This window comes from Microtus oregoni, unplaced genomic scaffold, assembly GCF_018167655.1.
Source record: "Microtus oregoni isolate MIOR12 unplaced genomic scaffold, Mior012 000004F_ref0000308, whole genome shotgun sequence".
In the NCBI taxonomy this organism is placed as follows: domain Eukaryota; kingdom Metazoa; phylum Chordata; class Mammalia; order Rodentia; family Cricetidae; genus Microtus; species Microtus oregoni.
Window position 1 is genome coordinate 58,500,250 of NW_024543063.1, and position 24,385 is coordinate 58,524,634.

The following is a 24,385-nucleotide window of genomic DNA, read 5'->3' on the forward strand; positions in this document are numbered from 1 at the left end:
AAATTTCTGCATCAGGCTGCTTTCCACAGGTATAACAAATACCTGAAGCTGAGGTTGGGCTGCAGAGATGGCTCAGTGAGTAAGAGTGAGTACTGATCTTGCAGAGGACCCAAGTTCAATTCTTAGCCCTCACATTGGGAAGCTGACAGTTGCCTGTGACTCTAGCTCCAGGGAAATCACATGCTTCTGACTTCTTACAGACACTAGCATCCTCACAAGAACAGACATGCATGTGTGCACACACACGAATATATACACACACAATTAAGAATAAAATAAATGTAAATTTTTAAATGAGGTTTATTTATCACACAGCTTCAAAGGTTAAAAGTTCAAGCAGCCTGGTATCAGCTGTGACAAAGACATCTGGGCAGTGTCATATTAGGGCAGCGAGTATTGTGGCAAAGGGGTTATCAGGAAATCAGAGAGCAAGTAGGTGCAGGCATGGTCGTCTATAATCTTTTCATAAGAACTAACTAGAATGCTGCCAGAACTACGTTCATCCAAGTGCCCTCAATAGACCAGTCACCTAACAATGGACTCACCCTCTTAAAGGCTGGACCACCTCCCAATGCTGCCCCACGGAAGACCAAACCTTTAGCATATAAAACATCGAGGGATGATCCTCCCGTAGCCATGGCTCTCGACCCATCATAGCCCAGCTACGGCATCTCTGACTCCTACTCTCACCCTTCTCTTCCAGCACAGGAGATGAACACAGCAGAGGGAACTGGGGTCACTTCGACCAAGTAGCTGCCCTCCAGTGGGTCCAGGACAACATTGCTAACTTCGGGGGGGACCCAGGCTCTGTGACCCTCTTTGGCGAGTCAGCAGGAGGAGAGAGTGTCTCTGTCCTTGTAAGTATTCCTGGCACCAAGCCTCATGTCCAGGGTTGATGTGGGTGCTGATGGATCCCCTTGAAGACCATTCAACCCAGCCACAGGCACTTTGGCCAGCAAGACCTGCATTGAGACTGACCCTAACTCCTGGCTCAGCAGCAGTCAGTGTAGAAATAAATACCAGGAGCTCCCAAGAAGCTCAGAGCTCAGTTTTGTGTCCTGAAGCCAAAAGAACATCCAGCTGAGCCTGTGACCATGCTGTTCCAGCTGAGCCTGTGACCATGGTGTTCCAGCTGAGCCTGTGACCATGGTGTTCCTAGTCATCTTGATTGTGTTCTCTCTCCTCTTTCTAATCATTTTAGCTTTGCCACTCCCCTGACATGGGGGTAGGTGTGACTTATCAAAAAACAGATGCTAGTGCTCACTAGAAGGTCCCTGTTCCCCCTGGAAACCAGACTCACAGGTAGAGAGTTTAGCACTGAAAGTAGCTTCCTCCGAGGTTGTCCTGTGGCTTGTTTGTGCCTAGGGGGGTGGGCAGCAGTCTCTGGGCCTAAGGCACTGTGCTATAGGGGAAGTCAGTGAGAGAGAGAAAGAGCAGAAAATGGAACAGAGAGGGCTAGGAAAGGAGAAGGCTCTAACACCTACAAGTGAGAGTGATTTTGCTGGCTTATAGATGGGTGCACATTGAAGGATGCTAGAGAAGGCTCCTGGGGCTGCTCAAAACCCTCCAGTCAGCCCAGAATTAGGTAGATCAGCCCCATTATCTTTTAAACATGTATTGATTTCATAGTCAAATACCCACAGGATAATATTTTATGTTTTTAAAGTAGATGAAAAAAATAAGGAAAAAGGACAAATAATGCTGAAGGAGAAACAAGTCATCCATGATCCCCCCCTATCTGGGCACTGTCACTGTGACGTCCTAACCTGTATTTCCCTTGTCTTCTCCTACAATTCTACCTGTCTCCCAGGGCTGTGTTTATTCTGTCTCTTGTATGTATCACATAACTTTTAAAGAACAATTTTCTTCACTATTAGACTGTCAGGAACACTCCCCAGATACTAAAAGCCTTTCCTTAATACTTGCCTTTACAACAGCATAGTGTCCTATGGTAACCATAAAACATTGTTTATTACGCAGTATTACAATATTAGAAACTTTGGTGGGCTCTCATTTTATACTAAATCAATACACTATGAATTTTCTTTACTTTTATTTTATTTATTTTCTACTTATTGGTTTTTATAAAATATTTTAACACAATATATGTTGATCCTATTCTTTCCCCTACCCCAGTTCTCCCCAGAAATCCTCACCTCCCTCCCTTCCCAACTCTATGTTTTTTTCTCAAAAGAAAAAATCAAAACAAACAAGCAAAAACAAAATAAAACAAAAATGTGAAGAACACTCCCCCCCCAAAAAAAAAATCAATAAAAAGCACACACAAAATCATGCCATCCATTCTTTGCTGGCCAACTGCCTTTGAGTGTGCCGGACATGCACTTGATATATAGCTGGTGTCCCTTCCAGCAGCTTTCCACGGTGAATAGCCTCTTGATTAGGGTGGGACACTGTACCCACTTCCTCTTCTCTGTGCTCAGACCTGGTCTGGCTTGAACTTGTCAGTGCTGTGAGTTTTCTTTTTAAGAAATTCTTTTTAAATAGAAGATTTATTTTAATATAATTTTTTTCAAATTGGTTTTTATTACTTATTTTGCTTTTTGAGATCATAATAAAATCACATCACTTCTTCCTTCCCTTTTCTCCCTCCCCTCTTTGCTCTCTTTCAAATTAATGGCTGGGCTAGAGAGGAGGCTCAGACATTAAAGCCTAGGCTCACAATCTAAAATATAAAAAAACATAAGTGTTCCAATTAATGCCCTCTTTTCTCATTGTTTTTACATGCATATATGTACATGTATATACAAGTCCATTCCTAAACTCAACCTGCTCATTCCTTACAATGTTACTTGTATGTCTATTTTCAAGGCTGACTCCCTGAAAGGAAGGCTGGCTAGTCAGTTGATGTACTGGTCCTTGTGGAAGACTGTTTCTCTCCCTCTCAGAATTCCTTAGTTTCTGGTAGCTCTTTGTGTAGGGTTGAACCCTCATAGGCTTTTCCCATCCACTTTGGCATCTCTACTGTTGTCCTTGTTCAGCTCATGTTTAGGGTGAGACATTACAGGAGTTGTTTCTGACTTTGCTAGAAGATGCAGTCTCACAGCAAACTCCCCAATCTTCCATCTTTCCACCCCTTCTAGGCACTGGTCCCTCGTTTTAATCACCAGAGTTGTTTTGTAGATATATCCCCTGGGCTCCACATGCCTGCATTTTGATTGTCTGTAGTTTTCTGTAGTTGTCTCGATCTGTTGTTGAAAAGAGAAGTTTGGGCTCTCTGTTTGTACTTAAGAACTTGGTTGGTTGGTTGGTTTGTTATTGCAAGACAGAGTTTCTCTGTGTAACTCTGGTTGTCTTGGAACTCACTCAGTAGACCAGGCTGGCCTTGAACTTAGAGATTTGTCTGCTTTTGCAGAGACCTGTGTCTCTACTGCCCTGTTAAGACCTTCTTAACAAAAGGGAAATCATGTCTGGTACTGGAAACCTAGCCAACTACCCAGGGCTAGTAATCTTGAAAGAAAATCCACAGATACCACTTTACTAAACCAGCATGCTCCCCTAACTGCATTCTAAATATCTGTCCTTATAGCCACAGAGAAGTATATTCACCAAGGAAATGTCTTTAAAGTTCTCTGTGGATGCTCATGATCATTTTCCCTAGGACACTTTCTGAGTAATAGAGACCCTGAAACAGAATTTGTAGCTAGGAACAGCAAAGCCTTTCCTTCTGGTATTTTTAACTATCATAGTAGGTGCATGCCACATACGCCCTACTCTGTCCCTGGCTCCAAGGAAAGCTGGGAAGCGATCAGAGACAGGTAAGGAGCTGTAACCTCAGTGAGAACCAAAGTCTTCAAGAGGAGGGAACCTTACAAGATGAGCAAGTCACTGGCCATCTCCCTTGAGCACTAATTCTCCTCCTCTTCCTTTCCAGGTGTTGTCTCCCCTGACCAAGAACCTCTTCCACAGGGCCATTTCTGAGAGTGGTGTGGCCCTCACTCCATGTCTGTTCAGGGAGAATACCAGGCGTGGGGCTGAGGTAGGTCACCTGGGTAGCCCAGTCTAAGCTCTCCAAGAACCGAGTAATCGGGGCCACTGAGACTCAAGCTCCAGACAATGGCCTTCAGCTCAGTGCAATGTCCCCTGAGCGCACTGGTTCCAGTGTAACAAGGCAGAGTGCTACACTGAACAGTGACGTGACTGGTGGCCTGTCATTACAGTACATCTCTGTAGGAGCCTGGGTTCCAGTGCTCTGCAAGCAGTTATGGACTTGGGATGCTTCCTTCCTGAGGCCCTGGCAGCCAGGACTGGTTCCCAGCACATTCATGCATTGGTTCATTTGTTCATATATATAGTGGATATACCTATGTATTTTGTAACCTAGAAAGCATCCATTCTTAAAAAAGAGATTAATTTTTTTTAATTGTGTAATCAAACAAATGGCACTATTTCATCAATGAGAAGATGCCTAAAGGAAAGAGAATAACCCAATCTGATGAAACCACATGAATCCGAAAGGAATGTTTAGTGAGAATGTGACCAATAGGTAAGCAGAAAGATCAGAAATGAGATATATTTACCTGGTGAGCAAAGGATAGCCCAAGAAGGAGCAGCACAGGCAAACGTCCGGTGCAGAGGGGAAACCTGTATGAGAGTGAGGGAGGGCTGCTGTGCCAAACAGACAGAACGAGCAGAGAACAGAGTGAGTCGAGGGTCTCTTGCTTTTGATCTCACACCTAGCCTGTGCTAACCACCTCTTGTGCCTCCTCCTCTAGCCAGTTCACTCCCAGGCCACACGGGTGCCACATCTGCCACTGAGATTACAAACTTCCTCTTGGCTCAAGCGGCGTAGCTTTGTCCTGTGATTTAGCAGGGGAAAGACTGTTTTTTTGCTTTGACATTCTTTGTGTCAATGGGGTATGAAATCAAAAGGCAGAATTTGGGATTCTATACTTTTTTTTAGCGACCATTGCACACCGTCATTCTTAAAATGGTCAGCTTTCAGATAAGCATACCCATGTTATCAGAGAAATGGCCACCAAGACACAAATGTGTAAGCGACTCCTGTCACAGTCCAAGCTGGTAACAGGGGCAATACTGCTCAGTCCAGCACCTTCACCTGCTGGTCTAGAGCACTTTCTGCCGCCACATCCCACAACAGCAGTCCTGAGATAGAGTCCCTCTCTCTATATTCATGGAGAGCAGCGATGATACCATTTAACTCTCCTGTTGCCTGTGGTCTCTGCAGCAAGTTGCCATTGCTACAGGGTGTGAGGCCACCACGTCAGTCGGTATAGTTCAGTGTCTGCGTGAGAAGACGGAGGAGGAGCTCTTGGCCACGACACTGAAAATGGTAGGTGTTTCTATCCCAGTGACCCTCACACTGCTGGCCAAGATGCAGGGGTCTTTACGCCCCAAACAAACTATGTAGGGGCCTTTCAGGGACAGTGTCAGCTTTCTGATACAAGCTAGATATTTTTATTGTGAAATAAATCAAATGTCTAGAAATAACTTGTTGAAAAAAAATGCTTAACAGTGCCCCAGCTTTATCAAAACAATCACTCTAGTATTATTATAGGTGGATGTGTTGTAAGAAATTAAGCATTTTTCTCTTCACAGAAATAACAACCATCCTAAATTTTAGGGCTGGAGACACTATGCACAAAGGTTCTCAGAAGTGCTACAATTTGTCTAAGAGTTGGTTAATTAACTTTATGAAATAGAACATTGCAAATATGTTTCCTAATTTCTATCTTTTTTTCCTCCTCTTTCTGTAAGTATTTAATCAGGAGAAATCCAGAGTGGAGATAGTTAATTATAAAAAAAGAAATTATCAATTGTAAGTCAGTAGTAGTATGATTCTAGGGTAATCATCCATTCATCCATTTATTCATCTATCCATCCGTTGTCCATTTATTCAGTCACAAATCCATCTATTCAACCATGATGGACTTCCACAAATGCAATATCAACTCATCTATAGTGCTTCGTTTATCCTTTCTTGACCATTTGGATACCTATGTATCATCCAGCTACTGTTAATATACACCCCACAATCCGTTCCAACAAAACAATGATCTATTACAAATTACCTGCTCGTTATTACCCTCTATGAATGAATTCAGCAGGTTCACCAATATGCCGTGTAGTGGTAATATAACCACCCATTCATTCAGACATCTATCCAGGTACTTACTGGGTTAGATGGGGTGAGAACACAGAGAGTACATATTCATTACACCCAGCTAAGATGCTTGAAAGGAAGATGACACAGAAGACGGGTGACCATGACGCTATCATCATAGGGAGGCTCCCAGAAAACACATCATCTGGGACCATGTAACCTATTCTCTTCATTGGGAAGAAGAGAGTGCAAAGTCAGAGGAATTTGAAACTTTGACTCCCCTAACCCTTGTTCTTGTTTTCCTTCTCTCTCAGCCCTAAATGCTGGAAGATATTACTGGACCCCATAATATCCTGTTAGCCTGGGGTACTACCTGTATTTCCTAGCACAACATGTTCTCATAAAATGATCAAACTAGTTTAAAAGTGTAATTGGCTTCTACAGCTTGGAGACAGATATTTCAGTGATTCTCCTGGTAGTACAGAAGAAAGGGCACATAATAAAAGGAAGGCACACTAACAGTACCGACTCCAGAGCTAGGGAGCCTTACCCTGGCTCTCGGGTCTGTCTCTTGGTTTGTGCCTATCCTGCATTGCTTGTCTTTCACCACCATCATGTGCTTGTGTGCAGTAGAGCTCAGGCCTTCCCACACTGGGCCAAGCTGAGAAGGGACCAGGACAGAGAACCTGGCAACTCAGGAGTGTAGCTAGAGATTGGTCTTTGGAGAGGGACACCTGCTCACCGTATCTTCTGCCTTTGTCTTCACAGAAATTCTTTGCTCTTGATTTGCTTGGAGACCCCAGAGAGGTAAGGATGCCTGCCTTTCCATGATAGGCACTAAGCTTCAATTAACTATGAAGCCAAGAGTTCCCCTTGTGAAATGGCAGTCCTGTTCTGTGGGCATGCTGCAGAGGCCCAGAGGAGGTAGTTCCTTGCCAGAGTAGTGTACCCAGGAAAAATCACAAACAGAGCTGTTCTTCACAGTTCTTACAGAGTGTGCCCAATAAATAATCCAGTCTACTGGGCTCAGGTAACTCCCTTCTCACTCACCTTTCCTGCTCATAATATGGTCCTGTAAAAGGAGAGTACACTAGAACCTTCCACTGTCAAGGGGCAAAGATGTTTGGGTAAGGATCTTAGGAGACTTCACAGAGGACTCAGCAGAAACCTCAACTTTGCCCTCCCACCTTGTCCTGCACTCCCACCTCCTAGCAGTGACCTTTGTCTTGTGACATTTGCTGTGTACTGTCTATGGTCCGGTTCTATGCTCTATCCCTGGGTATCCCAGCCATTCACTAAGGGTCCTGTAGGATGGTTTGAAATTTTTTCAGTCATTTATCAAGGTTTTACTGTGAGGCAAGAAGCAGTTCAGTGGCTGGGATACAGCAGTGAAGCAGATAGCACTCTGGACCTTCCTGAAACCTTCTAAGGTTGCATGCATCAGAGCAAATAGAAAAGAGTGATGTGGACTTAGATTTTACCAGTATCTGCTGATGACAAAGTGGAAACAGACAGAAGGCAAGGACCAGGCAGGCACAGAGACCATGCAGGAGGGCTGCACCGCAGCCTACCAAGAAAAAGATCCTGGGAACTACCAAGGCCTTGGCAGAAGGGTGGCAAGAAGCACTTGTGATGGGATATATTTGCAGGGATAATTGAAAGGATTTGCTGATGGAAGCTCTAGAGTAAGAGATAGAGAAGAAGGAAGAATGCCCCTCTCTTCTAACCAAAGCTGGCAAGGAGTCTGGACGTCATGACATAGCCACCAGCATCGCTGATCCACATAGCAATCGCTCTGATTCCTACTGTTGCTGATGTCCCCTCTGAAGGTGCTAACATAAAAAGGATCCTCGCTATCTGTCTTCTGGCCCTTTCCTATTTTCTCTGTCCACTTTCCCTCCTGCCCCATGTCACGGTATCATCAGATTTACCCTGCACAGCACAAGCCGAAGTATACCACCTCCTTTCTTAAAATCAGACCTGTTTATAGCACGAGTCCTCTTGCCTCCCCTGGAAACATCTTTGTTCAAAACATGCCTGATCTGGGCGCTTGTGAGTTGCCAGATACTGTGCAGAAAATGTGATTGCCCTGTGACCCTCTCCCTAGGGCTCACGCTCATCCACACCCAAGCTTCTCGGTGTTTCTGGGGATAGCCCTGCATAGTGACACCTCTACTATGTGTCCATGTGCCCTGTCCACTGTTTGGAAACCCCAGTCCTTCATCACCTTTCGGCTCTCTTCATTACCAAAGTCCACTGCCAAGGAGAAGAGCACCTGCACCATTCGTATCACCTGCTTCCCTGCAACCTCCTTCATCAGCCTCTCTGCATTCTACACTTCGTCTAAGGCAGTAATAGTTGTACCCAGAACCTACTTGTTACTGTTACCGTGCATGGTTTAGATTCTGGATCTTTGGGGTGGGTCTGCTTTGTTTTATTGAACCGTGTACAGCGAGGCCTAACCAGTCATTCGTTCATCCTTTCAGGGTGAGGCTAGGTCCTTGGAACCATGAGCTTCAGTCTAGGCATCTTCCAGCTCCATCTGTTCTCCAAGGAGGGAAATATTGTGCACAGAACCTGGAGCTAGAAATATGGCACAAAAGAGTTGTGCCATAATGACCCAACGGAGAAAAATAACTCTGCCAGTGAAAATTATCCCTAGTGCCTACTGAGCTCTTTCCAGAGACAAGCGCTATGCCGAACATTGCCTGTTCAGTTGTTCACTTCATGTGGGTCCCACCATACCACAGCTCTAGGTCAGGCATTTAACCAAACCCACAGCCAGCTTCCCAGCTGGCAACATGTAAACCAGACTCCACTTAATCTTTCAAATATTTTTCATCAAACATAAAACATAAAATCAATATGTCTGACAGTATAGTATGATGGATGTCATGGCCTTCTGTGTCTCGCAGAAGGCATCTTGAAAGTAAGGGGGTTTTGTCTTCATGGGGAGACAGCTCACATTTCAATATAGACAGATGGGTGGAGTTGGTCTGTCTTCATCGTGAATTCTGTGCTTATGGGTTGAGCTATTTGTAAAAATGTGTTTCTAAGTGCCCAAATAAACTCAAAGTACTTTGTGCCTGCTCACAGGCGAGGCAGGGAGTGGTGAATGTCTGAGGCACGTGGTACCCGAATTTCATCTTAAATCAAAGCAGTGTGCTGCTTCCTCCATCTCCCTTATGAGGAAGTGCTCCTCTCCGGTAGGCTTGCTACATCATTTCCCGCACTTTGGTGCTGTCACTGATTTCTTGTTTAAAAAGCTAGAGAGTATGGAAGAAGATGTAACTAAACACACCAGTGCTACAATGTGCAGTGTGTGTGTGTGTGTGTGTGTGTGTGTGTGTGTGTGTGTGTGTGTGTGAAGTGAGCCCCCTTCAGGTTTTGGTTGTAGAACTATTGGATATGAGTTAGGTGACAATGTCAGCAATGCATTAGATCCACAAGAAGTGACATGTAGGTTAGGCTGTTCTGCCAAATGTCAATATGACACCTGTAACATCTGATAAAGCTGCAAAAAAAAAAAAGGAGAAAGAGGTTGAATCTGTGAGTTCATGACATGAGGAAGAATATTAGAAACAAGTAGTAGACAATACGGTTGTGCAAACGAAGCCAGAGAAACCTACAGTTATGTTCCTCGGGGTCAGGAGCAGGTTAAGCCCTTCCTCAAGGCGCCTTTCCCATGGCAGTGCAGAGTGATCTGCTTCTAACTAGCTCTCTGCTCCACAATCCCAAATGTTCTGAGTGCTGACAGGGTGCCAGGAGTAAAAAAAGCCACAAATGGGCTTCCATGGCAAGTGGCAGTCAAAATGTTCTGTATGTGACATCATCAGACATCAGTGAGAGGGCTAAAGAGATGGCTTAAGATCAAGAGCATTTGCTAGTGCTGCAAGGACCTGACTTCTGTTCCTAGCCACAGTGTTGGGTGGCTCCCAACCACCTGTAACTCCAGCTTCAGGGTCATAGGTCATAGGTCATAGGTCAGCCTCTTCTGACCTATGTGGGCACCTGCACTTGTCTGCACATGCCTCCACACAAACGCATGCACTTAACTAAAATGAAAATAAGCCTTTAAACAGAGCACCAATGAACTTCATGTTTCAACTTGGATCCCATCTCTACAGAACTTCATTATGTATACACGAGTATTCCAGAACTTACCACTGCCCCATCGCCTTACCACAGACACCCACAGGTCAGAGTTCTATCCCCTCACAGGGGGCTTTGAGCATCTGTGGCCACTGCCCATGCTTATGTAGTTTGATAGTATGTGCTTGACCCTCAAGACAGATGGCAAAGGGAGCACAGATGTTCTGTGAAGCAACTAACCACGGGCCGCTTTGTTCTCCAGAGCTACCCCTTCCTGACCACTGTGATTGATGGGGTGCTTCTGCCAAAGGCACCGGAAGAGATTCTGGCTGAGAAGAATTTCAACACCGTGCCCTACATCGTGGGGATCAACAAGCAAGAGTTTGGCTGGTTTATTCCCACGGTGAGAAAGTAGTGATCCCACGGACTTAATCCCAGAACCCATCATCACCTGTGACCAGGACTTCTGCCTTTTCTGAACCTTTCTCTGAATCCAAGGAAGCTGTTCCCATGGTCACAAGTGAACATTTCCATGGAAACATTCTCCAAGTCCAACTGTACCCTGGGGAGTGCAGTCCTCGGAGCTCTGCTCTGATTTTTTTTTTTTTTTTTGCATTTCCTAAAGAACCCTGAAAAGCTGAGTGAGAGATCTGTAGTGATGAGAATTGTCCAGATTGCTCTTGATCTTAGCCCCAAGGCCAAGAAGGGAGTTGTTCAGATGGGATAACTAGGGATGCCTAGAAAGGAGAGGGAGCTGGAGGGCAGGAGTCAGGCTGGGGCGCAGCAGCTTCCACCTTGATGGTAAACTCACATGCCCGGGATTGCCATGGGCACACTAACCAAGACCAGGGAAGACTGGTTTCACATAAGTGAAAACTGACATGCAAAAGGAAAATGGGATTTTCTTGAGTTAAAAATAAACAATGAGAAATATACATTCAAGTAGAATGATAGGGTTCATTTCATAGTACGAACACGCTAGGGGAAAGTTCATGTACAAAGTTAACTCTGATCCCTGGCGCCAGTAGTGGAGAGGTTTCAATGCTGTGATGTTCTCAAAGAGCCACTGTGATAGGAAGGGTGAGCTAGATAGAGAAGTGTTAGTCTGCGTCCACCTGCAGGAGAAACCTCCTTCTCTTCATGGAAGGACTCAGCTGGAAACTGAAGTTGAACGCTTACCAAAGTTAGGGATGTTTCTTTCAAAAAAAAAAAAACTAGTAGCAAGTACAAGAGCAATCTCCCCAAATCGCTCCCTGGTCCTTGAGGAAACTGTTTTCGTTGAGGCATTAATATCTCAAGGGGCATCGTAAAGATTTTTAACTGTGAACTCTCTATGGTAGACGCTTTAGCAGAGATCAGGGCAATATTCTCAGCCCCAGGTTTTCTTCTGGCAACACTGAGTTCCTCAAGAAAGCATGGCAGGGGGCTAGGTCATGCTTCTACAGCCATGTTGATGGTAGCTTGTCTCTGGCTGCAGAGGCTTGCACACATCGACACATGGTAAGAGTTCTGTAGTTCTTGATACAGGTTTTCAGAGATTATCAAATGTCATAATGGTTACTTATGAAATGAGTGGTAGGATGTCTTGTGCCCTCTGTCCCTCAGTTCTTAGCTTCTAAATACATGCTCTTAATTTTTCCCTCACTGCATAGAGAATCTTTGTGCATATTCCAGTTTTATAAACAGACACCCACACACAAACGCACTTACACACACATTCACACACTGCACACACGTGTACATGCACACACAGTCATCTCCGGCTAACCTTGTTTTTAATCTCTCTTTTGAATTCATTCACTTTCTGGAAAAGTCCATCAAGCTAACTATTATTGTCTAATTCATCAAAACCCATGAACACCAAGGCCTGTAAACACCTTCATTGTGCTTCAGTTTGGTTGACTGATTAGCCTGTTTGGTTATCCCGATTAATTTCGAAAACTTATAGACGACTGACTATTTCTTTAACAGATGATGGGCTATCCACTCTCTGAAGGCAAACTGGACCAGAAGACAGCCACATCCCTCCTATGGAAGTCCTACCCACTTACTGTAAGTACAAGGGCAATCGTGGAGAAAAGTTGAATTCAAGGAAGGGCTGGGAGCTTGCCCTCAGTCACAGGTGAATTAAATGGTAGGGTAAAGATAGCTGGAATCTGGAGTTCCCATCCCAGAGTAAGTATTAGCATAGCATTGAAGTTGGTCATAGTCAATTGAAGTCTTCTCAATGGGCTGAGAAAATGACATCGCTCGTTGGTGGGGGTGGGCTCTTTCTTGATGTATTTCAGAACATCTCTAAGGAACTGACTCCAGTGGCCATTGAGAAATATCTGGGAGGATCAGACTGCCCCAACAAAAATAAAAACCTCTTTTTAGATATGATGGGAGATGTGCTATTTGCTGTGCCATCCGTGATTGTGGCCCGCTATCATAGAGGTGAGTCCCCAGGGCTGTACAAGAGAGGGACACTGACTCCCCAATACAGTCAGATGTGGAAACTGCTGAGGGTCAGGACTCAAAGACTCATTCCATATGGCCCAGAGGTGATGTGGGGCGTGGTCAACATTGTGCTTTTTCACATGAGTCTCTAGAACAGGACACAAATGCAAGTCGCCAATTGGGAGTTAATCTCAGTAAACACTCCTAAGGAGGTAAGGATATGATACTTGAAGGAGGCCAGCCAATGATCCACTGCCAAGCATGTATCTACTGTGGATGGATGGAACTGGGCTCTTAGAATCATGTAGAGGACACACCTCAGGGTTATCCCATCTAAGTAGCAAAGGAGCTACTCATATCCACTGTAACACCCTTGCCATCAGTGGAAAGCTATTCAATGAGTTAGTTCCTTGCCACTTTGACCTGTTGCACACAGGGTCAAGGTAACCCATAGCCATAGACAGAACCCATGCAAAGATGCTGGAGCTGACCTGCCTGTCAACAATGGTGTGTATGAGGCACAGCAGAATCTTCTCAGGGGCCGGGCGGTGGTGGTGCACGCCTTTAATCCCAGCACTCGGGAGGCAGAGGCAGGCAGATCTCTGTGAGTTCAAGGCCAGCCTGGTCTACAAGAGCTCATTCTGGGACGGGCACCAAAGCTACAGAGAAACCCTGTCACGAAAAACCAAAAAAAATAAAATAAAATAAAAAAATAAAAAATAAACAAGAGTCTTCTCAGGGCTCCGCATCTGAAGCTATGCTGCTATATACAGAGATTAAATCAAACACAGGGAGCTTGGCAAAGCCTGACAAGAGACTGGATAATAGGAGATAGATAACTTATAGACAGATATATAGTTGAGAAGGGGTATGCTGGGGGGATAGACTTGTGGGGACTATGAAGGCTAAGAAGTCTGGGGCCAAAACAGAATGGAGACTCTGGGGTTTTGGCAAAGTGACCACCACAAGGTAGAAAGCCTCGGGACCACCGAAACCAACGGTGTGCTTCTGGGTCTAGTTCAGAAGTTCAGAGGCTTTTGGGAACCCCAGATGTAACTCTGAACGTCCAAATGAGAACATCCTGGAGTCCTGGGCAAAATATTAGGGGCGGAAGAAGCTCCAGGAGAGAGGATGTCACCTTCTCTCTGCTTTCTTCTCTGCAATGTTCAGCAGGTCTGATGACACCTGTCCAGACTGAGAATAGACCTTCCCTGTTAGTGTACCACATGTGTGTGCATGTGTGTATGTGCATATATGTGTGTACATATATGTATATGAGTATGTTTTGTGTATGTGTGTTTGTATTTGGTTGTAAATGTGTATATGTATGTACGTGTGTGTTGGGGTGTGTGTGTCTATCTATGTGTGTGTCTGTGATTGTGCATGTGTATATATGTGTTTTTGTAGGTGAGCATTTGTGTGTCTGTATGTGTACTTCTACCTCTTAAACTGTCCCTGATTGTTGTTACCCAAGTGTCTATGTCCGGCTTTCCACTGAAGACTAGTTTTATAATTTCGCAAATGTTACTGATCTCCCCTCAGGGTCTTAGGTAACAGGCTGAAAACCAATCACACTGACTAAAATGTTCTCATCCACAAAGTGCAGGGCCTCTGACTTCCTTCCACAGTCATTTCAGTCTCTGAGGCTAGGTGACTCTTCTTGTGCGTGACCTTGAAGTGACTGCTTCAGAAGTGGATCACAGTCCACGGAGGGATGCTTGTTCAAAGCAATTCTTGCTAAGTCACGGGATAGCGGTGGAGGCTGAGAAGGCAATTGACTAAAGCACTCTGTGTCTTCATGCTAAAGTGACACAATTGCCTACCATTGTAGGGATGAATATTTAATAATATGAAAAATGATTACAGTACGTTACAAGATGTCTTGGATAATATCTTCCCAGTTTTATAGACAGAAGGGTCTGTACTAAAACATCAAGGGACTGTCAGTGGTGAAATTATGAGGGAATTTTTCTTTTTTCTTTTTTTTTTCCTATATTTGCCAAGATTCTCACTGAATGCAAGCAAGGCAAAGGAGTGAGATTGTTCTACTACTGTGGCTCAGGGCCTTATCCTTCTCTTCCCAGAGTCACTCACTCCTCTGTGGGTATCTTTGACCTACTATGGCCACTGCTACTGAGTTCCCTGGGATCTAGGGGTTAGTACATAGGTAGGAGTAACTAGCTGACACAATGATCCACTGGGCAGGAGCAATGCTGCCATAGACCTAAGACATGATGTCTTTGGGGGTGAGAGAAGAAGGCAAAGGGGAGAGGCAAGCTCACTTTCCCTTCATTCCCGAAGGTTTTAACACTCCCAGCCAAGCATGTCTCAAATAAGAATCCCAAGTTTCAAGGATTCATGAAGCCTATAAGACAGAGTGTTCGCTGTCTTCACGGTCTTGCATTCAAATGTCCTCATATTCAGGCAGAGTGGGTTTGCATCCCCCTTTTCTGGATGATCAAGAAAAACACGGGGGGGGGGGGGGTGCTCCAAACCAGGCTGACAGAAGATGCGTACCAGGTGCAGGTCTGCTCAGGATGAAGGAGCACGGGGTGTCATCACTGAAATGCATGCACACACACACCGCCTCAACTGTGCTCACTCACTCGCAGTGAAAACTTGTTTGAATCCCAGTTACTCTCCCCCAGCAGCCCCAAGCAAGTCCCTAGGATCCCCTAAGGTTCTGTTTTCCTCCATCTGTGAATCTGGGGGATTTCCTGCACAGGCAGAGGACTTTATATCACCTACGTGAGTCTGGTAACATGTACTGTACATGAACCCATGTCTTCTTAGATGCTGGAGCCCCCACTTACGTGTATGAATTTAATTATCGTCCAAGTTTCGTGTCTGACATGAGACCCAAGACGGTGATAGCAGACCACGGTGATGAAGTGTACTCTGTTTGGGGGACACCATTTCTGAAAGGTAACACCTCTCTGTTGGCTTGCACTTCAAGTTAGGAGCTTTGGGCTCTAGACCTGGTTTGGTGGCCTTAAGTGTCTCTTCTCCAAATCCCCATTTCCTAATAGGATTGTTAGTTTCTTTTTACATTTCCGTGGCCAAATACCTGACCAAAGCAACTTCAGGAGAATGGGATTGTTCCCACTCACTGTTTCAAAGGGCCACAATCCACCATGGCGAGGAAAGCACGGTGGCTGGGGCATAACATTAGCTGGTCACATGACATAGGACTTAAGAAGCAGAGGAGCTGTAGGGAGTGAGTGGATCCAGGCTATAAATCTCAATGTTCACCCCCAGTGACCTACCTACCCCCTAAAAGCTCCACAGCCTTCCCAAACAGTGCCACCAGTTGGGGGCCTAGTGTTCTAACACGCAAACCCAACAAGGACATTTTACATGCAAACCACAGCAAAGATGTAGTTATCGCAAGCAGTTCCCTCTAACAGGCGCACAGGAAGGTATACTCCTAGGCAAAGTGGTCGCGCTCATGAGCCTAACCCGTGGTATCAGTAGGCCAAGTGGAGGGTCATCTACACGGCCGCTCTTTTATTTCCTAATCACAGGAGTTTATAGAGTGTGAAAGAAGAGAGACTTAATGCTGTCATTAAACTTGGGTAGGGTCACTTACACATGCTGGATATTTGTGAGAAGTTTTCTTTAAATACTATTATTAAAAATTCTAAACTTTTGGTATTTTGATATATAGGCAGAGATAAGAAAAGACATGTGTGTAGGTGACCCGTGACTCACATCACGGCTATTCAAAGGACACTAGCCTCTCTGAGTATCTCCTACTAGGTGTCACTTTAGAACACTAATAATAGTTCAGGTATATTTCAAAATCTATGAGACCATGAGAACATCCTGTGCCTTGAGTAGGGAGGGCAAAACAGGTCACCACGAGAAATAAAGGTAGCCAGCTCGTGGACAGACTACACACCCATTTGTGAGTCCCAGACTCAGATTTCCAGGCTTAAATAGAACACTCAGTCCAACTCTTCTGCAAACGCGGATTGCGCATCAGCAGGCAAAAGTGCAGACTGTATCTCTAAACACTCCCAACCTATGCTACCACTGCCCATGAACTTCACCACGGTCAAGAAAGGACTCTTGTCTTCTTCCCCTCAGAGGGTGCCTCGGAGGAGGAGATCAACCTCAGCAAGACGATGATGAAGCTCTGGGGCAATTTTGCTCGAAAAGGGTGAGGCGGATGAAAAAGATGGAGCAGGCTTGGTGGGCGATGTGGGGTTCTGGAAAGACTCCAAATGGGAAGGGGTAGTTTCTAAAGTTTGAGTGAGCAAAACAGCAGCCATAGTGTTCCGACAGGGAGAATTCCCTAAGAATGGGCAGGCTGCCACCAGAAGATGGGAAGTGTCTCTGGGGCTATATGACCTCTCAGCAGTGATTGGCCAAGAAATTCCCAAAGAACCCTCAGAGAAATGTGAGGGCCACACAGCAGCTTTAAGGACCTCTGTTTGACTCTGTTCTCAGGAACCCTAATGGGGAGGGATTGCCACATTGGCCAGAGTACGACCAGAAGGAAGGGTACCTGCAGATTGGAGACACCATTCAGCAAGCCAGGAAGCTGAAAGACAAGGAAGTGGCTTTCTGGACTGAGCTCCGAGCTATGAAGGTGGAGGAGCCATCCAAAGGAGACACGGAGAGATGAGGAGGAAGCGGTGGAGCCCTGGAAGCTTTTAGTAGCCAGGGCAAGGCTTTTCCACTGCAGGTGTTTGTAGTTCAGAGTTTCGTCATCACCGAGGCTGGAGAGCTGTGTGTCCGGGGTGGGTAGAAACCAGGGGGAAGAAATGTTTGCTTTCAATTTGCAAAATAAGTGAAATGGTTTTTTTCTTTGGCGGGGGGGGGGGGGGGGAATCAAATCAGTGTCTGAGTCTTGAACTACTGATGAGCCCATCCTCCTCAGAGAGATGGAGAGGTCACCACCAGCGGGAAAACCACTCCTGTGGGAATAGCTTGGCCTGTATATGTGCTGAATTCCAGCATGCTTTGAGATGCTAATGGGGACTTTGGACATATCCAACAATGAACAATGAACATGGACAGAATGACGATACACGTGTGTGATGGAACGGTCTCAGTGTTCTCTAGTCTTGACCTCAGCAGCTCTCTCTGTTCTCATGTTCCCCAAAGAGATTAATTCAGACAAGATGCACTACAAGAGTTGACCGTGTAGTCAAGATTTTAATTACAACAAACAAAGAAACAGAAATAAACTCTTTAGGAAAATTGTGAGCTGAGCTGCAATGGCCCCAATCCCAGCAGGCAAGGCGCTTACATCTCCCCTCTGCCCACTCTCCCCTTCTCTCTTGCTTCTTCCAGGATGGACACTTCCATGAAGGAGATGTTTTTTTTTTCTTGAAAACCCGTTTTTCCAGCATTCAGCTTGTAAACATATAAGACAGAAACATAGGGACTTAAAGTTCACTAGAGTGAGGGCTACAGCTCTCAGCCCATGGTGCTCTAGTGAGGAAATCCTTGATCCAGCCAGAGACCACATCTATTGTTCTTCACACTCTATTATTGGAAGACCCTCAGCTGGCCTGTTCTGAGTGACCAGCTGACCACCACTGTTACCTTTATAACTTGTGTTAGTGTCTTGAGAAAGCCCCCTATAGTTAGTTCTTTGTGTACATTTTTGGGACCATTGGTAAGTCCCCGCCAGAGTTAGCTTCCTTCCCAAGGAGAAGAAGATAGAGGCTGTGTTGACTGTGGCACCTTTGCATCTGTCCCCTGACTCTGTCATAGTTCCTCGGTCCCTTCCTGAACATAGCCCTTTTGGCTATCTCTTTTAAACCATTCTGAACCTTTCTGTATCTGGAAGGACATCTGATCCACATGCAGACCACTGCAGTAGTTCCCTAAAGTATAATTCCAAAAATGGCCTCAAGAAAACTCTGAGAAGAGATTTCTGGATTCGCTGGGACACAAGTGCTCTAAGGATCCCCACTCTATCCTAACAGCGCCGAAACCTGTATTACCACCCAAACCATGACTTCCTGCACAGGAGAGCTGAGGTTGCAGGGTCAATGATTACCCAGAAGTCAAGGGGAGGACAGACACTTCTCCCTTAAAGAAGAGAATCCTTCAACCATCTTGTAGAGAGCAACACTCCAACTCTGTCACTTTTAGTGTGAAATAGGAAATGGTCCTAGGTCAAGGCCATTGGCGATATTTCAGTGTTGCAGAGGGGTGTGATCCCAGAGAGGGTCCTGTCTCCAAGGCCCTTCTGAGGCTAAAGTTGGACCAGACAATAAAAACTGAAGCTACCACTGAGTCAGCAGATACTGGGAAAGGCGCGGGCATAGGGCACCCTGAAGCTGCAGGTGAAACAACGCCTTAAGAAAACCCTTCAGAAACCAGGTCTCATTCAAGCACGCTAAGACATGCAGAGCGTGGGGTGACACTAGAAAGTGTGACTCAACTTGTATTTCAGAAGCCCAAGGCAGTAGGCGTAGAGTACACCCAGCACACACTCACACACGCTCACATACAGACACACACACTCACACACACTCACACACTCACACACACTCACACACTCACACACACTCACATACACCCAGCACACACTCACACACACTCACATACACCCAGCACACACTCACACACACTCACATACACACACACACTCACACACACTCACACACACTCACATACACACACACACACTCACACACACTCACATACACCCAGCACACACTCACACACACACACACTCACACACACACACACTCACACACTCATACACACTCACACACACACACAGTCAGCTGAACAGAAGGTGTGTGTGGGGGGGGGAGATCTCTGCAAATACCACAACCAGCAGTGTAACAATCCAAGTGAGGCAGGAAGGAAATCCAGTTCCACACGGCTCAGCAGCTGGTATTGGTTCGAACTTCTGGAGTCTGACCCTGGGCAGTTTATTTTAGGCATATTTAAGTACAGTCTGGGAGGTCTCCTGGTGTGACACAATCCCAAGTGCACAATCGGGCCTAATTACATTGAAACTCTTCTCAAAGTACATGTCACTTCTTTCATGAAGATGGTTTCGAAAGATAGGTCTCATGTGCTGTCTTAAGGGCCTAGGGGAGGATCTGGTGTGGTCTCTGCCATGAAACTCGTACAGAGGTCATCTAGACCATAAGCTACACCTGGTTCTTGTTTTAGGCGCTTGAGGAAGTCGTTGGTCATACAGATAGTTCAAAGGTCACCTAGACTATTCGTCACCTCTGGTTCTGGTTTTGGGGAGCTTGAGGGAACCCAGGTATGGCCTGGCCTTACAGATAGTGCAAGGGTTGCTTAGGCTATCAGCCTCCTCCATTCCCAGCCCTTTCAGCAGAAAATAGGTTATACATCTTTTTCTTTCAAAAGAAAGCCTGTGTTTTGCATTCCTGGCTTCCCTACAAATTAAGCAAGCATCAGAAGCAAATGGAAGACAAAGCTCATCACTGTCAGAACTAATGCCTAGGGTGGGAAGATTAAAAGGATCATATGAAAAGCTTACATGGACAGGTAATCTTGAAAGCAGTCATAAATTCAGAGTACCAAAGAGGGGATTGTGACTAATTTCTCTTTTTTATTTGATTTTTTTTTGAAAATTTCATACATGAATAATTTATTGGTGCCATTTCCATTCTTCTCTCTTCCCTTGTATCCTCTCATGCCCCCTCCCTCTCAAATTTATAACTTCTTCTTTAATCATTAATGTTACACACATGTGTTCTGGCTCATTTTATATCAACTTGACACAGGCTAGAGTTATTTGAGAGGAAGAAACCTCAATTGAGAAAATGACTTCTTAAGATCAGGCTATGTATGTTGGAGGGGATGTGGAGTAAGGGGAATACTTTTCCTCTGCTGGTGAGAGTGCCAACTTGTACAGGCACTTTGGAAATAAGTATGGCAGTTTCTCAGAGAATTAGAAATCAATCTACCTCAAGACCCAGACACACCGATCTTGGGCATATACCCAAAGGATACTCAATTGTTTCCCAAGGACACTTGCTCAATTATGCTCATAGCAGCATTATTCATAATAGTCATAATCTAGAAACAACCTAAATTCCCCTCAACTAAAAAAATGGGTAAAGAAATGTGATACATTTACACAGTGGAATATTACTTAGCAGTCAAAAGCAATTACCTTATGAAATTTGAGGCAAATGAATAGAACTAGAAGAAATCATCCCGAGTGAGATAATCAAGACCCAGAAAGACAAACATAGTATGTACTCCTCGTAAGCGAGTTTTAGATGTAAAGCAAATGATATCCAGGCTATAACACACAGCCCCAGAGAAGCTAGGTTACAAAGAGGACCCCATAAGGGATGCATGAATTTCCCTGGAAATAAGAAACATAAGAGGTCTCCAGTGTAGTGGGTATTTGCTCTGCCCATGACCTTGGGTTATCTGGCCTGACAGGTGCTTTTTGTCTACCTACATGACCTCTTATAAGGAAGGAGGAGGGGTGATGGTTCTTTCTTCAGTGATCAAATTTGAGGCAGGTGGCATGAAACAGCATGCAATCAGTCCCCAGCTTTCCAAGGATGCTGCAACTGGATTTACCATATCCTGTATTCATGAGTGCATGTCCCCCTTTGTATATATTAATAAGTCCTTGATACCCCTTAAATAGATGCACATGGATTTCTCTTAACAATGCATATACCCTATCTCACAATTATGAGGTTTATTTTATTTTATGAGACAGGGTTTCTCTGTGTAGTCCTGGCTGTCCTGGAACTTGCTCTGTAGAACAGGCTGGTCTTGAACTCAGAGATCCACTTGCTTCACCTCTTGAGTGCTGGAATTAAAGATGTGCACCACCTCTTTCTGGCTAGCTCAGTGGATAGAACATGAGACTCTTAATCTCAGGATCATGGGTTCTTGCCCCACAGTGGGCACAACTTGTTAAGAAAAAAACCACAGGCATCTGTTTATGGGGTATCAAGGAATTGTTAAGATATAAAAGGGGAAATATGCTCACGAATACAGGATATGTTAAACCCAGTTGCAGCATTCTTGGAAATCTGGGGCCTGATCACACACTACTTAACGCTGCCTGCTTCAGTCTTCACCCCACAAGAAAGAGTGACTACTGCCCTCCTTCCTTATAAGTAGTCATGTAGGCAAACAAGAAGACATTGGGTCAGATAGCAAAATGTTATGGGCATAATGAATACCTACTACACTCCTGGGTAAACTTGGGGTGGGGGTCAGAGGGGGATGGGAGAATGGGAACATGAGGGGTCTGATTGGTCGAGTTGGAGATGGGAGGAGAGGGAGATTGATGAAAGAGATATCTTGATAGAGAGCCATTTTGAGGTTAGGGGGATACCTGGTAAAACCAAGCACACTGAACCTTATAGAAGAAAAACTTGAACCTGTTATTGTAGTTCATATGAGTTATGGCCAGGTAGGACTGTTGACTATTTTTCTTCCTTGGTAACTTGCCCAGCTCCTTCAGACACTGTGAGAGTTAGGGAGATACTAGGGGTCATATCCAGTTCAGTGCTTCCAAGTCTTATGTCCAAATGTCCTCAGGAGTAGGGTCTTACTTTCAGCTTCTGGGAGGCTAACAAGGGCTATGGAAATAGTGTGTGTTGTTTTAGGGTTCTCTATAAATAGCTTTCCAAGACCAACATCTAGAAGGAAGGGTTCCCATGCTCAGCACTGGGATTTTAAGTAGTATAGGTTTTAGAAGGAGCATTATTATATTAGATATGACACATATTAAGTGTATGCATTTATTATGTTATATTATATGCATTTCATTTAATATAAATATGATATGTGTTTAAGTAAGCTTATAAATTAATGTGGGATTCCCTTCTGTATGCTGTGATTATCATAGATTAATAAAGAAACTGCTTTGGTCCTATAGTAAGGCAGAACAGAGGTAGGCGGGGAAAGCTAAACTGAATGCTGGGAGAAAGAAGGCAGAGTCAAGAGAAGCCATGTAGCCCCACCAGAAACAGATGCCAGATACAGAACTTTACCAGATAAGCCACAGACATGTAGCAATACAACGATTAATGAAAATGGGTTAGTTTAGGATGTAAGAGCCAGAAATACGCTTAAGCTATTGGCCAAACAGTATCGCAAATAATACAGTTTCTGTGCCATTATTTCGGGGCTGAGCAGCCAGGAACAAACAAGCATTTTCCTACTACAATAAATAGTGTTCCCTGTGGCCTTTTCAAACATCCTTACTGCTATTTATCTCCCCTTCTTCCTCCTCCCTTCATATTACCTCCCTTCCCCTTTATTTTTCCCTTTTCCCCTTTATGGCACCTTTACCCTACTGTCCCTCTCTGTAGAGATCTTCCTTCCCCCGTGACCCCTTGCTGTTTTTCCTGGCTTCTGAATATATTCTCAGGTACTCCAGATTACCCACTTACAACTAAAGACTTGGAGCTAGCACCTAAAATAAGAGAGAACATGTGACTTTTGCCTTTCTGTGTCTGGGTTACTTCAGTCAGTATTTTCCAGTTCCATCCATTTACCTGAAATTTTCATTATTCTTTCTTTTCATTTTTATTTTGTTTTATTTATTATTATTAATTTTTGTTTTTTCAAGACGGTTTCTTTGTAGCTTTGGAGCCTGTCCTGGCACTAGCTCCACAGACCAGACCAGTCTGACCTGGAACTCACAGAGATCTGCTTGCCTCTGCCTCCTGAGTGCTGGGGTTAAAGGCGTGTGCCACCACTGCCAGGCAAAACTTCACTATTGTTACTGCTGAATAATATTTCATTGTGTATCCGTAGCCCATTTTCATTACCCACTCATCAGATGAAGATCATTTAGGTTGTTTCTATTTCCGAGCAGGCACACGCATGGCTGAGCAAGCGTCTATGGACTAGGATGCTGATTCCTTTGGATATGTGCCAGGGATTGGTATAGCCAGGTCATTAGGTAGACATATTTTTAGCCTTTTGAGAGTTCTCCACACTGATTTCCATGGTGGCTGCCCCAATCTGCCTTCACCCACCAACAGTGAGCCATGGTTCTGCCCCACATTCTCACCGACAAGCGTTGTCAGCTGTTTCCTTGATCTTAGGCATTTGGACTGGGGTAAGGCCAAACAACCAGATAGTTTTCACTTGCATTTCTCTGATTGCTAAGGATATTGAACACTTTTTTTAAAAGATATTTTTCTGACCAATTTTAAGACTTTTGTGAACTCCCTGTTCTGTTGTTCCATGGCCATTTTTAAAAGGGTCATTTGTTTTCTTAATTCTTTGGTATTTTGAGTTCTTTGTTTATTCTAGACGGTAGTCATCTATGGGATGTAAAGTCAGCAAAGGTTCTTGCTGCTCTGTATACTTCCTCTGCACTAGATTTATTGTTCTTTGCTGTATAAAAGCCTTTTAGTTTTATGAGGTCCCATTTGTCAGTTGTTGGCATTAGTCCTGAGTGGAGAGAATCTCATCAGCAAGTCCTTCCTGTACCTGTATCATGGAGGGTACTCATGGCAGATTTCTATTGTGAGGAAAAGTTCCTAGAAAGAACCACGCCTTACAATCAGCCTTCTACAGTGCTGACTGACAGATTGGAACTTCAGTGATGTGGAGAGGTTGGAATGTTACAAGGCCAGAGCCAACTTATCTTGGGCCAATCTTTAGAGTCCCTTGACTTTTTTTTATTACCCCTTCTGTACGTGCCTTGACATCTTTTGTGGCCATTGGGTAAAGCCTTTAGAATACAGCAGCAAAACCCTAGTTCCCACCAGGGGATCCAAATCCTTTTGCTGAACTCACGGGCGCCAGGCGTGCGTGTGGGGGAAACTG

At 44.7% G+C, this 24,385-nt stretch overlaps 1 protein-coding gene across 1 annotated transcript in view; it reads left to right on the plus strand.

The window, feature by feature from the left end:
• Positions 1–17,243, plus strand: part of LOC121446908 (liver carboxylesterase 1-like) — a 28,007-nt gene extending 10,764 nt beyond the window's left edge. Inside the window, exons 5-14 of the mRNA XM_041649806.1 lie at positions 704–857; positions 3,893–3,997; positions 5,207–5,311; positions 6,851–6,889; positions 10,437–10,577; positions 12,146–12,226; positions 12,463–12,610; positions 15,407–15,538; positions 16,703–16,775; positions 17,066–17,243. Coding sequence (XP_041505740.1) covers positions 704–857; positions 3,893–3,997; positions 5,207–5,311; positions 6,851–6,889; positions 10,437–10,577; positions 12,146–12,226; positions 12,463–12,610; positions 15,407–15,538; positions 16,703–16,775; positions 17,066–17,243 — 1,156 coding nt within the window. The remainder of the gene's footprint in view (positions 1–703; positions 858–3,892; positions 3,998–5,206; positions 5,312–6,850; positions 6,890–10,436; positions 10,578–12,145; positions 12,227–12,462; positions 12,611–15,406; positions 15,539–16,702; positions 16,776–17,065) is intronic.
• The last annotated feature ends 7,142 nt before the right edge of the window (positions 17,244–24,385 follow it).